The 12,249-nt window shown below is 43.0% G+C and overlaps 1 protein-coding gene across 4 annotated transcripts in view; it reads left to right on the top strand.

Annotated features, from left to right (window-relative positions):
* Positions 1–12,249, top strand: part of triob (trio Rho guanine nucleotide exchange factor b) — a 114,295-nt gene that overhangs the window by 58,635 nt on the left and 43,411 nt on the right. For all 4 annotated transcript variants that reach the window (XM_038711918.1, XM_038711916.1, XM_038711915.1 and 1 more), the window contains 6 exons: positions 72–203; positions 850–1,080; positions 2,441–2,563; positions 2,850–3,041; positions 7,068–7,237; positions 9,887–10,061. In XM_038711918.1, coding sequence (XP_038567846.1) covers positions 72–203; positions 850–1,080; positions 2,441–2,563; positions 2,850–3,041; positions 7,068–7,237; positions 9,887–10,061 — 1,023 coding nt within the window. The remainder of the gene's footprint in view (positions 1–71; positions 204–849; positions 1,081–2,440; positions 2,564–2,849; positions 3,042–7,067; positions 7,238–9,886; positions 10,062–12,249) is intronic.

The raw sequence follows: 12,249 nt of genomic DNA on the forward strand, positions 1-12,249 counted from the left end.
TCCTCATATGTGAAAATGTACCTGGCAATAAACCCGATTCTGATTGTGTATCGTGTGTGTTGTTTCACCAGTACATGAGTAAAGTGGAGCCGTGGTGTAAAGCATGCGGTGAAGGAGAGCTGCCCTCTGAACTCCAGGATCTGGAAGACACAATCCACCATCATCAGGGTCTATATGAGCACATCACCACCGCATACTCCGAGGTCAGTGTACACATTCACAAGAACGCACCCAAGCACAAGTGAGCATACAAAACACAAACATATATGCAAATATTCCACAGAGCACAAAATAGGACTGATAATTATCCAGCTCATGTATTCAAAATATGCACACATGCCTAAATACAGTACAAAACAAACTCTACAATATAAACTCTCTCCATGATCCATCCATTTGTGTTTGAGTCTTATTTATTTACACAAGCTAAAACCAAAAACATGGCATACAACCAACAGTAGAAATTGGAGTATGGGGAGAGGGGGAAAATCCCAAAGGGGCTTATTTACTGGCCCTTGGTAAATAATTTAAAACATTATTCACTCTGGAAAAGATATATAACATGAAAAATACATACTATGTACTATTTAAGTTGACCAGTGAGAAAAGTTAGTTCACAAATTTAGTATACCTATATAGTTTTTGGAAAGATTTAATGACTCTATTGTTGATTCTGAGTGAATCTGTTTACCCAATTAATTACTCTCCTCGTTATACCAATAGATTTAGTAATTTGTTTGCTAACATAATCAATGTGTCCAATGAAGAATTTAGCAGCTGAGACTTGAAACATTTCATCATTCTAAAATGAGATACACTTACTACACACTATATCATCACCATTTTCAGGTAAGCCAGGATGGGAAGTCTCTTTTGGACAAACTGCAGCGGCCTTTGACCCCAGGAAGTGCTGATTCATTGATGGCGTCGGCTAACTACTCCAAGGCTGTGCACCATGTCTTAGACATCATCCATGAGGTGCTGCATCACCAGAGGCAGCTGGAAAACATCTGGCAGCATCGCAAAGTCCGCCTGCACCAACGGCTGCAGCTGTGCGTCTTTCAGCAGGATGTACAGCAAGTAAGAGACACATATACACACACACACACAGATCAAAGTCCAACTGCAGCGTGACCTGCAGCTCTGTGGGCTTCACATGCATACTCACACATACACGTACACAGCAAAGACTATATTAGACAGTTCCGTCCCATTTTACCCCTGTGATTTAATTAACCACCCTGCACATTAAAGCTGTTTATAATTAGTCATTAAGTAATGTGAAGCACTACCAATATAAAGACATGTCCTTCCAAACATTTCTACTAAAACTAACCAACTTATTAAGCTTTTCACTAGGCTTGTCATTGTGGAAGAGTTTAAATTCATATTGATGCTACTGAATCTGTAAAACCTTTGTGTTTTCCAGTAGTTGAGTAAGGCTGGTCTTGGTCAAATATTAAGCAAATTGAATAGCAGCACATACGTTGAGTGTTGCTGTCTTACTATTTTTTAATGGTTATAAAGATCCAAGATATCTTTGTTGTTTTGCAGAGGGATATTCTGCAAGCGTTCCATACTGGATAGCGGATAGCAGCGGGTGTGATATTAAGATATAATATTATCGGCTCCAGCTTTTTCAAAGCCTTTCTTCACTTCCTCCTCCTGGGTTTTCAGAGTGATAGTCTCCATCTCTTAGTGCGACTGTCTGGATGGCAGAGCTCTCAGATCAAAACTACTGAGTTGGTGTATAGTGTCGTCTCTGCATTTCTACCCTTTGGGCATGAACTCTTCTCTGCTTCCCTGCCCCCTCCCTCCTTCTCTCTCTTTCTCGCTGTCTTGCTGTATCTCTGTCTTTCCCCTCTTCTATCCACTCTTTCATCACCCTTTTCTCTTGGTAGCAGTTTCCATGGTGATGCAATTTACTGTCACATAAAGTGTCGAGGGCATTGTGCACATGTTCATGTGTGTTTGTCCCATCAAAAATATTCTCTCCTTGAAAGCGTCATGAAAATCCCTTTCATTACCCCACATAGAAACAGATGAAGTATGGCCATCTGTTTAATAGATAATAAGGTAATTATGAACAAAGATTTACAGCTAATCTCATCCACAGTGGAAATGTTGACACTGCTCTGGATTTCCTATTAGGCAAAACCTAATTGTCCACACTTATGTAGTTTAAACATGACAGACTGCAGATGGAGGAAAAAAATAAAGAAAGCGGGGATGAGCAGAGGGGGTAGAGTGAGCAAGTCAGTGATGAGGGGGAGAGAGGTGACATCTGTAGATTACTGTTAACTCTGTGATCTGAATACAGCCATCCCAGTCAATTGCACCCCCTACCGCTCAAAAACATGTACTGTAATCTTATGTTACCGTTTCCCTGTGTCGTTTAATTTAAACTATGTGCATATGCTGTATTTGTGTGTGTTTCAAGGTGCTTGACTGGATAGAAAACCATGGCGAGGCCTTCCTCAGTAAACACACGGGTGTTGGGAAGTCTTTGCACAGAGCCAGGGCTCTGCAGAAGAGACATGAAGATTTTGAAGAGGTTGCACAGGTGAGTTTTAAATGTTGTAAAGTAAGTGTTGCGCATTTTTAATCAAAACACATGTATGTCTGAAAGGTTTACAAGGTGTAAATTTAACATCTAATAAAAATGTAAGTGAAGTCATATTTCAGATAGAGATGCTTAATAAAAATTATCTCTGCTTTGACATTGCTGCATTGTCCTAGACCAGTACAAAACAGACAAGATTTCAGTCCGGCGCTTAGTGGCTAAAGAGCAGTTAGCCGCAACAATCCAGATGCTTTCATTTTAAATATACTTAATATTAACATTTCAGAACACCTACACCAATGCTGACAAGTTGCTAGAAGCAGCAGAGCAGCTGGCACAGACCGGGGAGTGTGACCCAGAGGAAATTTACCAGGCTGCACACCAGCTAGAAGATCGCATCCAGGACTTTGTGCGACGTGTCGAGCAGCGCAAAGTCCTGCTGGACATGTCTGTTGCCTTCCACACACACGTCAAAGAGGTGTGTATTTGCCCTAATAAGCTCTATTTACCACTGTGATTTGTCCCCTCTGTTTTGCCTTAATCTAAAGCATTTAATGCTACTAATACTGAAAGAACACAGGAGCCTCAGAAGGTATAGGGTTATCAATTTATTGATCACACTCCAGCTTTTCATTGTGACAGTAACAAGCTTTGTCATATCTTTGTCAAACAATAAAAGATGACTCATTAGTAATTTTTTGCTGTTGCCCCTCTCACTTCGCTATGGCAAAATGATGGGAAATTTCTCTGTAATGGAAACCATTTAGACTAGGTCTAACAATGACAATGGCAATGTAAGGGCAATGGTTGCTTTTTATATCTGTATACAAGGGATCTCATCAGAGTTGCAGTTGCAAGAAGCTATCACTGTGAAATAAAGACACAGATAACTAGAAAGCAGCCAGAGAACGCATTCCTCCACCAGGACGGCAAAATCCCTTAATATGTTTTTTGATAATAAAATATATTTAGAAATATTTCATCTGCACCAATATCTGTATCCAAATCAACACATTAGGGTATTTATTCAAGCAAACAGCCACTATTTTCTATGTTAGAATTAGCTGAATATGTTTGTGTCATTACTTTCTCTGTCTGCAAAGACATATGTTTTCTTTTCCTTCTGTAGTGCTCTTGTTTTTACACAAGTTAAATGCATGTCTCAATCTGCCTTCTCCCTCACTGTGATAATGACAATCATGCCTTTTATTTTCCTCATAATTATCTACCTTATTCCTTAAAAAATTAATAAAGAACATGCAAACTACACAGGACAGGGCAGGAGTCTGTACATGCTGTGTGGATTTACTGCTAATCACTGCACACATCCTCTCACAGTCTTATGGTAATGTGAAAGTCATCCACTGCACATCTTTGACAGTCAAAATTAACCTCTCCACACTGACATAGCAGTGTGCTCTGCATGTGTTAACACTACATCCTGTTTACATAGACTCATAGAGACAGACAGATCCATGGTGTTATTAATGAAGCTAGTCTTTAATGTCCATATGGACTAATCTCCTTCATCCCATCTGTCAGCTCACACTGGTGCAGGACACTGTGGTTGCGCATGTATGTGTGGGCGTTCCTGTGTGTGTGTGTGTGTGTGTGTGTGTGTGTGCAGAAGTGAATGCATCCAACTCTCTGGCCCATCACCTCTTCTGTAAAAGCCCTTGGATGCAGTCCAGCATGTTGGAAAGCAACAAACAGCTAGAGCAAGAACTACATTGGAGGAGAGGGGATTCATCTGCACTGATACTCTTGAAGTGCACAGATGAAGTCATTGCAAATAAAAGGCCTTATCTCAACCTACTGGGATGCCGATTTGGCAAAAGGTGATGTGAATCAGTATTAGAAAATGTCCGTAGTATTTTGTATTGCGTATATACATTGCCATCAGACGAAAGTCCAGATTGCTTCTTCCTCCAAATGCTGAAAATCAAAGCTAATCTAATCTAGCCTAATCTAAAATAAACTACCAGCAGGCTTAATAAAAAACATTTTGCATCACCAAAAACTAGTCACTCAGTCAAATCACTCAGCCATTTGCTAATGTTTGACTTGATGATGGTTCAGCTCACCTGTGTGGTTGAGAATGATTTATTGAAACTGTAGTTTTGTTACATGTCTGTGAGAGTGATTGTAATTCAGTGATGGTGCAGATGAATGTCAGTGCTGTGTAGCTGGTGCATGTTTGAAGCCTTGCCTTGGCATACAGTGGGGGAAATAAGTATTTGACCCCTTGCTGATTTTGCAGGTTTGCCCACTTACAAAGAATGCAAGGATCTATAATTTTTATCATATGTACATTCTAACAGTGAAAGACAGAATCCCAAAGAAAATTCCAGAAAATCACATCATATGAATTTATAAAAATTGATAACCATCTGATGAGGAAAAACAAGTATTTGACCCCCTGGACAAACAGCATGTTAATATTTTGTAGAAAAGCCATTATTGGCCAGCACAGATGTCAAACGGTTTTTATAGTTGGTGACAAGGTTTGTGCACATTTCGGCAGGGATGTTGGCCCACTCCTCCCTGCAGACAGCCTCCAAATCATTCAGGTTCCGAGGTTGTCGCCTGGCAACTCGAATTTTAAGCTCCCTCCAAAGATTTTCAATTGGATTCAGGTCTGGAGACTGGCTAGGCCACTCCAGAACCTTGATGTGCTTCTTCTTCAGCCACTCTTTTGTTGCTTTGGCGGTGTGCTTAGGGTCGTTGTCGTGCTGAAACACCCATCCTCGACCCATCTTCAGCTCTCTCACTGAGGGAAGGAGATGTTGGTCCAGAATTCCACGATACATGGCCCCGTCCATCCTCCCCTCAATACGATGGAGTTGTCCCGTCCCCTTGGCTGAAAAGCACCCCCAAAGCATGATGTTGCCACCACCATGCTTGACGGTGGGGATGGTGTTCTTTGGGTTGTACTCGGTGTTCTTTGCCCTCCAAACACGACGAGTTGAGTTGAGGCCAAAAAGTTCTATTTTGGACTCATCTGACCACATCACCTTCTTCCAGGCCTCTTCTGAGTCGTCCAGGTGGTGAATGGCGAACTTCATGCGGGCCTGTACATATTTCTTCTTGAGCAGGGGGACCTTGCGTGCGATGCAGGATTTCAATCCATGACGGCGTAGTGTGTTACCAACCGTTTCTTTTGTAACTGTGGTCCCAGCTGCCTTCAGTTGATTCATCAGTTCCCCCCTTGTGGTTTTGGGATGATTCCTCACCGTTCGCATGATCAGGGACACCCCACGAGGCGAGATCTTGTGTGGAGGCCCAGACCGAGGGAGGTTGGCGGTGGTGTGGTGCTTCCTCCATTTCCTGATAACTGCACCGACAGTTGATCTTTTCTCTCCAAGTTGCTTTCCGATTCTCTTGTAGCCCATCCCAGCCTTGTGCAGATCAACAATCTTGTCCCTGATGTCCGTAGAAAGCTCTTTGGTCTTGCCCATGGTGGTGATGTTGGATGCTGGTTGTTTGGGTGTTGACAGGTGTCTTTTATACAGGTAACGAGGTGAGGCAGGTGTATTTGATGTAGATAATTGGTTGGGATTGGGGCTGTGTCTTAAAGAAAGACTAACTGGCTTGTAGGAGCCAGAATACTTGCTGTTTGTCCAGGGGGTCATATACTTGTTTTTCCTCATCAGATGGTCATCAATTTTTATAAATTCATATGATGTGATTTTCTGGAATTTCCTTTGGGATTCTGTCTTTCACTGTTAGAATGTACATATGATTAAAATTGTAGATTGTTGCATTCTTTGTAAGTGGGCAAACCTGCAAAATCAGCAAGGGGTCAAATACTTATTTCCCCCACTGTATGTGGATTTAAGTGCCATAGGGTATACTGCCCAATGAATGAGAATGGATCTGTTGCAGGTATTATTGGCATCAAGCTGACACACTTCTCTATCAGACGGGAGGCAATTAGCTCTTTTTCACATACTGAAATAAAAACAAGTTGGTAAACGCAACAGTGCTTCCAGTTTTATTGTACTGGCTTGCCAAACAACAGCGTCAGCATCTATACAGATGTCAGGTAATGTAAAGTACTGTGTGTCACTAAGTGGATGATGGTAACAATACTAAAAGTAGACGTGTTTTTAGGTAGGCAGTGTGGGTGTTAGACAAACTGCAGGTGCTAGGGTCTCTCTCCTGCAGCTTGGATGGTGTGCCAGGGCTTTAGCACACTGAGCCAATTCACCCAGATGGCTAATCTGTCACAAAGATGACCATTCACAAAACACCAGCTTTGAGCAGGACTGGTTGGATTTCTGTCTCCCATCTTCCATCCGTGCATTTGGCAGCATGTCTATTGATCGTTACATCTGTGTTTAACTCACAGCGCTCTGTGTGTCTGCCCCACCCCCTTCAGCATGTGTGTTTGGTTCACCACAGGGCTGTTTGGTTGCTTCCTGCTTTTTTTTTCACTGCTCTTGGAGGTATACACTGCGTGATTCTGCCTTTTAACTGGCTCGCCTTTCCTGTCAATCTCTAGCTTTGGACGTGGTTGGAGGAGCTTCAGAAGGAACTGCTGGATGATGTGTATGCGGAGTCGGTGGAAGCAGTGCAGGACCTGATCAAGCGTTTCGGCCAGCAGCAGCAGACCACCCTACAGGCTACTGTCAATGTCATCAAGGAGGGAGAGGACCTCATACAACAGCTCAGGTGACAATTATTAATACATGCTACACTAATGTCTGCATATTGTAATGTCTAATATAACAAGGGTATATGCTCATTACATTAACATATACAAACACACTGTCTTAACTTGAGTTGCATTCAAAGAGTTTCAACATTAATGAATTTCTATATCACTGAAGAAAACAACTTACTAAATACCAAAACTAAAGAATGCAAAGCCCAAGTCCATAGTGATTTGACAAATTGAAATGCAAATCATTGAACAATAATGTGAAAAAATAAATACTAAAGGAGAAAGATAACAGACTAGTAATCAGAAGAATCAGAAGGAGCTTTATTGCCAAGTAGTGTTTTACACATACGAGGAGTTTGCTGTGGTGATAAGGTGCTACACGTAGACAAACATACAGTCAACATAAATAAATGTAGAAATATATAAATATGGAATGGAAGAACAACGTTGCAGATATATACATGTGCATTATTCTGGGTCTGTACCGTGCAGAAGTAAGGCAACGGAAGAGAATATTGTGTACATACAGTATAAACTGACAACATAAAAATAAAAACAACAAAGATCAACAGTCAACAACAAATATGTGCGACATGACAGGTCTGTGCCCGACATGAGATGAAACAGTATTTACATGTGCAGAGACATTTGTATCATTTGCAAGGGGGGAGTGTCAGTAGGGGACCCGGGCCTTGTTAATGAGGCTAGTTGCAGACGGGAAGAAGCTGTTTTTGTGGCGAGAGGTTTTGGTCCTGATGGACCGCAGCCTCCTGCCAGAGGGGAGAGTCTGAAACAGTTTGTGTCTGGGGTGGGAGGAGTCAGCTGCAATCTTTCCTGCTCGCCTCAGAGTCCTCGAGGAGTACAGGTCCAGAAGAGAAGGAAGATTGCAGCCAATCACCTTCTCTGCAGAGCGAATGATGTGCTGCAGCCTGCCCTTGTCCCTGGCAGTGGCAGCAGCATACCAGATGGTGATGGAGGAGGTGAGGATGGACTCATTGATGGCGGTGTAGAAGTGCAACATCATTGTCTTTGGCAGGCTTCTTCAGCTGCCGCAGGAAGTGCATCCTCTACTGGGCCTTCTTGGTGAGGGAGGTGATGTTCAGCTCCCACTTGAGGTCCTGGGAGATGATGGTGCCCAGGAAGCGGAAGGAGTCCACAGTGGTGACTGAGGAGTCACACAGGATAGTGGGGGAGGGTGGGGCTGTGCTCTTTCTGAAGTCCACGACCATCTCCACAGTCTTCAGAGCATTGAGCTGTTGACTGTTCTGGCTGCACCAGGTCACCAGATGGTTGATCTCCCACCTGCAGGTGGACTCGTCCCCACCTGAGATGAGCCCAATGAGGGTGGTGTCGTCCGCAAACTTCAGGAGCTTGACAGACTGGTGACTGGAGGTGCAGCTGTTGGTGTACAGGGAGAAGAGAAGGGGGGAAAGGACACAGCCCTGAGGGGAACCGGTGCTGATGGTCCTGGAATCAGAGACATGTTTTCCCAGCTTCACATGCTGCTTCCTGTCCATCAGGAAGTCAGTGATCCACCTGCAGGTGGAGTCAGGCACGTTCAGCTGGGAGAGCTTGTCCTGCAGCAGGGCCGGGATGATGGTGTTAACAGCAGAGCTGAAATCCACAAACAGGATCCTGGTGTAGGTTCCTGGGGAGTCCAGGTGCTGGAGGATGTAATGAAGGGCCATGTTTACTGCATCATCTACAGACCTGTTGGCTCTGTAGGCGAACTGCTGGGGGTCCAGGAGTGGCTCTGTAATGGATTTTAGGTGGGACAACACAAGGCGTTAAAAGGACTTCATAACCACAGAGGTCAGGGCGACGGGTCTGTAGTCGTTTAGTCCCGTGGTCCTTGGTTTCTTGGGGACAGGGATGATAGTGGAGGCTTTGAAGCAGGCTGGCACATGGCATGTCTCCAGTGAGGTGTTAAAAATGTCTGTGAACACCGGAGACAGCTGATCAGCATACTGCTTCAAGGTGGATGGGGAGACAGAGACCGGCCCAGCTTCTTTGTGGGGTTTCTTCCTCCTGAAAAGACTGTTGACTTCCCTCTCTGTGATGGAGAGAGGAGGGGAGGGGCTGGAGCTGGCCAGCTCTGAGGAGGGGAGCGAAGAAGTGGTGGACTGAGGCTGAAGGTGAGCAGAGGAGTCACAGGTGATGGTGTCCGATTGACTCTCAAAGCGCCAGTAGAACTGTTTCAGCTCATTTACCAGGCGAAAATCGTTTATGGAGTGGAGGACTTTGGGTTTATAGTTTGTGATCTGTCTGAACCCCCTCCAGACAGAAGTGGCGTCGTTTGCAGAGAACTGGTTCTTTAGTCTCTCTGAGTACAGTTGTTTAGCTTCTCGCACCTCCCTGCTAAACCTGTACTTTAACGCCCTGCCACCCTGTCACCACTCCTAAATGCCTCCTAATTTTCCAACCTTAGCTGTCTGAGTTTAGCTGTAAACCAGGGTTTGTCATTGTTATAACTCACCCTGGTCCATGTTGGAATGCAACTACATAAACTGAGCAAAGAAAAGGGGAAATTGTTCCAAAGGAGAAAAAACAAGTGTTTTTCTTTGACTTCCTCAGGGATGTCTCCCAAAGAACTGGGATCTCTGACCACAAATACAATGTACATGACTAACTCCTCTGTATTTGACCGCTCTCCACAGAGACTCGGCCATCTCGAGCAACAAGACTCCCCACAACAGCTCCATGGCCCACATTGAGAGCGTGCTGCAGCAGTTGGACGAGGCCCAGGGCCAGATGGAGGAGCTGTTCCAGGAAAGGAAGATCAAACTGGAGCTCTTCCTTCAGCTCCGCATCTTTGAGAGGGACGCCATCGACGTGAGTAGGCAGGAGATGGAGGCTTGATGTATGATGAATATTTATTTTTGCAATGTTCAGGCAATAGATAGACTTAGAAGGACGGAAAGAGTAGATGAGAAGATGGGGTTTGAAGGATGCACAGGGTTGGATGAAGCATATGGATATCTGAGGGGAAAAGAGCTTCACTAATGAGTGTGAAAAATATCAGAGGTGGACCAGAATTTCTAAAATTACAGAAAGGAAGGAGGAGGTAGATGAATGGGAGAAATTGAGGTGTACAGATTATTATGCTTTAAAAGAAAGTAAGGTGAAATAGTGGAGGTGAAAATAAAATTGCAGAGAATGGGTTAAGTTGAGAAAAAGGGAATGACCGATGTGAATATACCATATTAAACCATTGTTTTTAGTTTTTTTGTCTTAGTAGTTTTTTTTCTTAAATGCAAAAAGATCAATTACATGTGAAAACCAAAATGACTGTGACTCTGAGCTGATAGACCATTACACTGTAAAAGGGAGATTTAGTAGTGTAGCAAGGATTCCTGCTGGTTCAAAGCTCAGTTGAATTCACAGCAGCACTCTCGTGTGTGCCACATTATAAAAGTATTTAGTTCCACTTGACGCATCTCATCCACTGACTCATTCCAATTTTGTTTCCTGCTCCCCAACCAGCAATTGGCTACATTGTATCCACTAATTCCTTAACATCCCACTGTGAGAGCAAATGCTTTTCTCAGCTGGTGCTCAGATATGATAACTGCTCTTTTAAAATATTTTTTTATGTTTCTCTTGATTGCCGAATCAGATTTGAGTCATGAGGATAGTTGAAGTAAAAATAAGGTTTGTGCAAAGCAATGGTGAGGGATATGGTGAATGAAAGCATCTGTGTATGGACATGGATTTCAATAATAATCACATCACTAGTGTGATGTGAGGACAGCATTTTTATCCACGCTAGCAGCATGACAATCCACCGTGCCCTGATGATGAATCTTAATGACTTTGATGATCTCCTGTAGTGCCACTAGCAGGTCAAAGTTCGAAAATATCGAAATAGCTTGTTAGAATGTTCCTGGTGACAAGAGGATGAATTTGGTGATCCCTTAACTTTTCCTCTTGCTTCACCATGACATTCAGATTTGTGGTTTTGAGTGTAATGTCTCAACAACTATTAGATGGATTGCCATTATATTTGATACAGACATTCATGCCTCCCTCACAATGAATTGCAGTCACTTTAGGATCCCCTGGGTATTCCTCCAATGGCATTATTATCAGGTCAGAATTTAGATTTTTTTTTTTTTTCTAAAAAAGGTAATTTTTTAGTCTGAGAGATGAAGATAGGAAATCTTGAGAGAGAGAGGGGTACAAAATGGAATAAAGGATAGGCCAGGATTTGAACCATGGACATTGTACCGCCTCACAGAGCCCTTAGCATGGCGGGCCCCCCCTTGGGGGCCCGTAGTGACATTGCAGGGAGGGCATGGATGTTGAGCAGACCTAAAGTTGCATGAATGTTAATCATGTAAAAAAATTGAAAAGGGATCTGACGCAAGCAAGGCTAATTTGCTAACCAGAATCTTTTGTTTTATTTCAATAGCGTGTGTTGTTAATGATTGATAAAAATTAAATTAAAATTCAATTTTGATGGTGTCGGGGGGAACTTTTTTCAGACAGAAACAGTTGCTCTACCCTTACGAGCGGGATTTAAATGCACAAAATCCATGTCACAATCAGTTAAATTTTTTAATTCCTGCCAAACCTGATTTTACAGACTTACGTAATAGTAGACCAAACACCTGTTGTTTGTGTTAATGATCGGATGATTATGTAATTATTGTTGTGTTTCCATGAATACCTACAACATTTGCTTTACCTTTCCTGCTATTGCCAGCTGGACTTTCAAGACACAAACATGGGAAGCTTAAGAACACATGGGAAGACTCATCATAAAACCTAACAGACAATAATGTGTGAAATTGTGGATTCTTGACAACTATAGAATACATGAGAAACAAAACCTATCGAATGCACAAACTTCACATTTCTCCACTGTGTGCTAATAGAAGTTCTGTGGTTGAGTTCAACTCTTTTGTGTCTGTATTGTTAAGTCCAAAAGAACAAATAAATCAAACATTAGCTCTGCGTGTCAAGTCAGGGGATGGTGGCAAATCTGGTAATCTCTCGTGTTGAACACTGGAGTACGCCC

Source organism: Micropterus salmoides, unplaced genomic scaffold (assembly GCF_014851395.1).
Source record: "Micropterus salmoides isolate LMB-PRFRI ecotype aquatic unplaced genomic scaffold, ASM1485139v1 Ms_hic_scaffold_11, whole genome shotgun sequence".
In the NCBI taxonomy this organism is placed as follows: domain Eukaryota; kingdom Metazoa; phylum Chordata; class Actinopteri; order Centrarchiformes; family Centrarchidae; genus Micropterus; species Micropterus salmoides.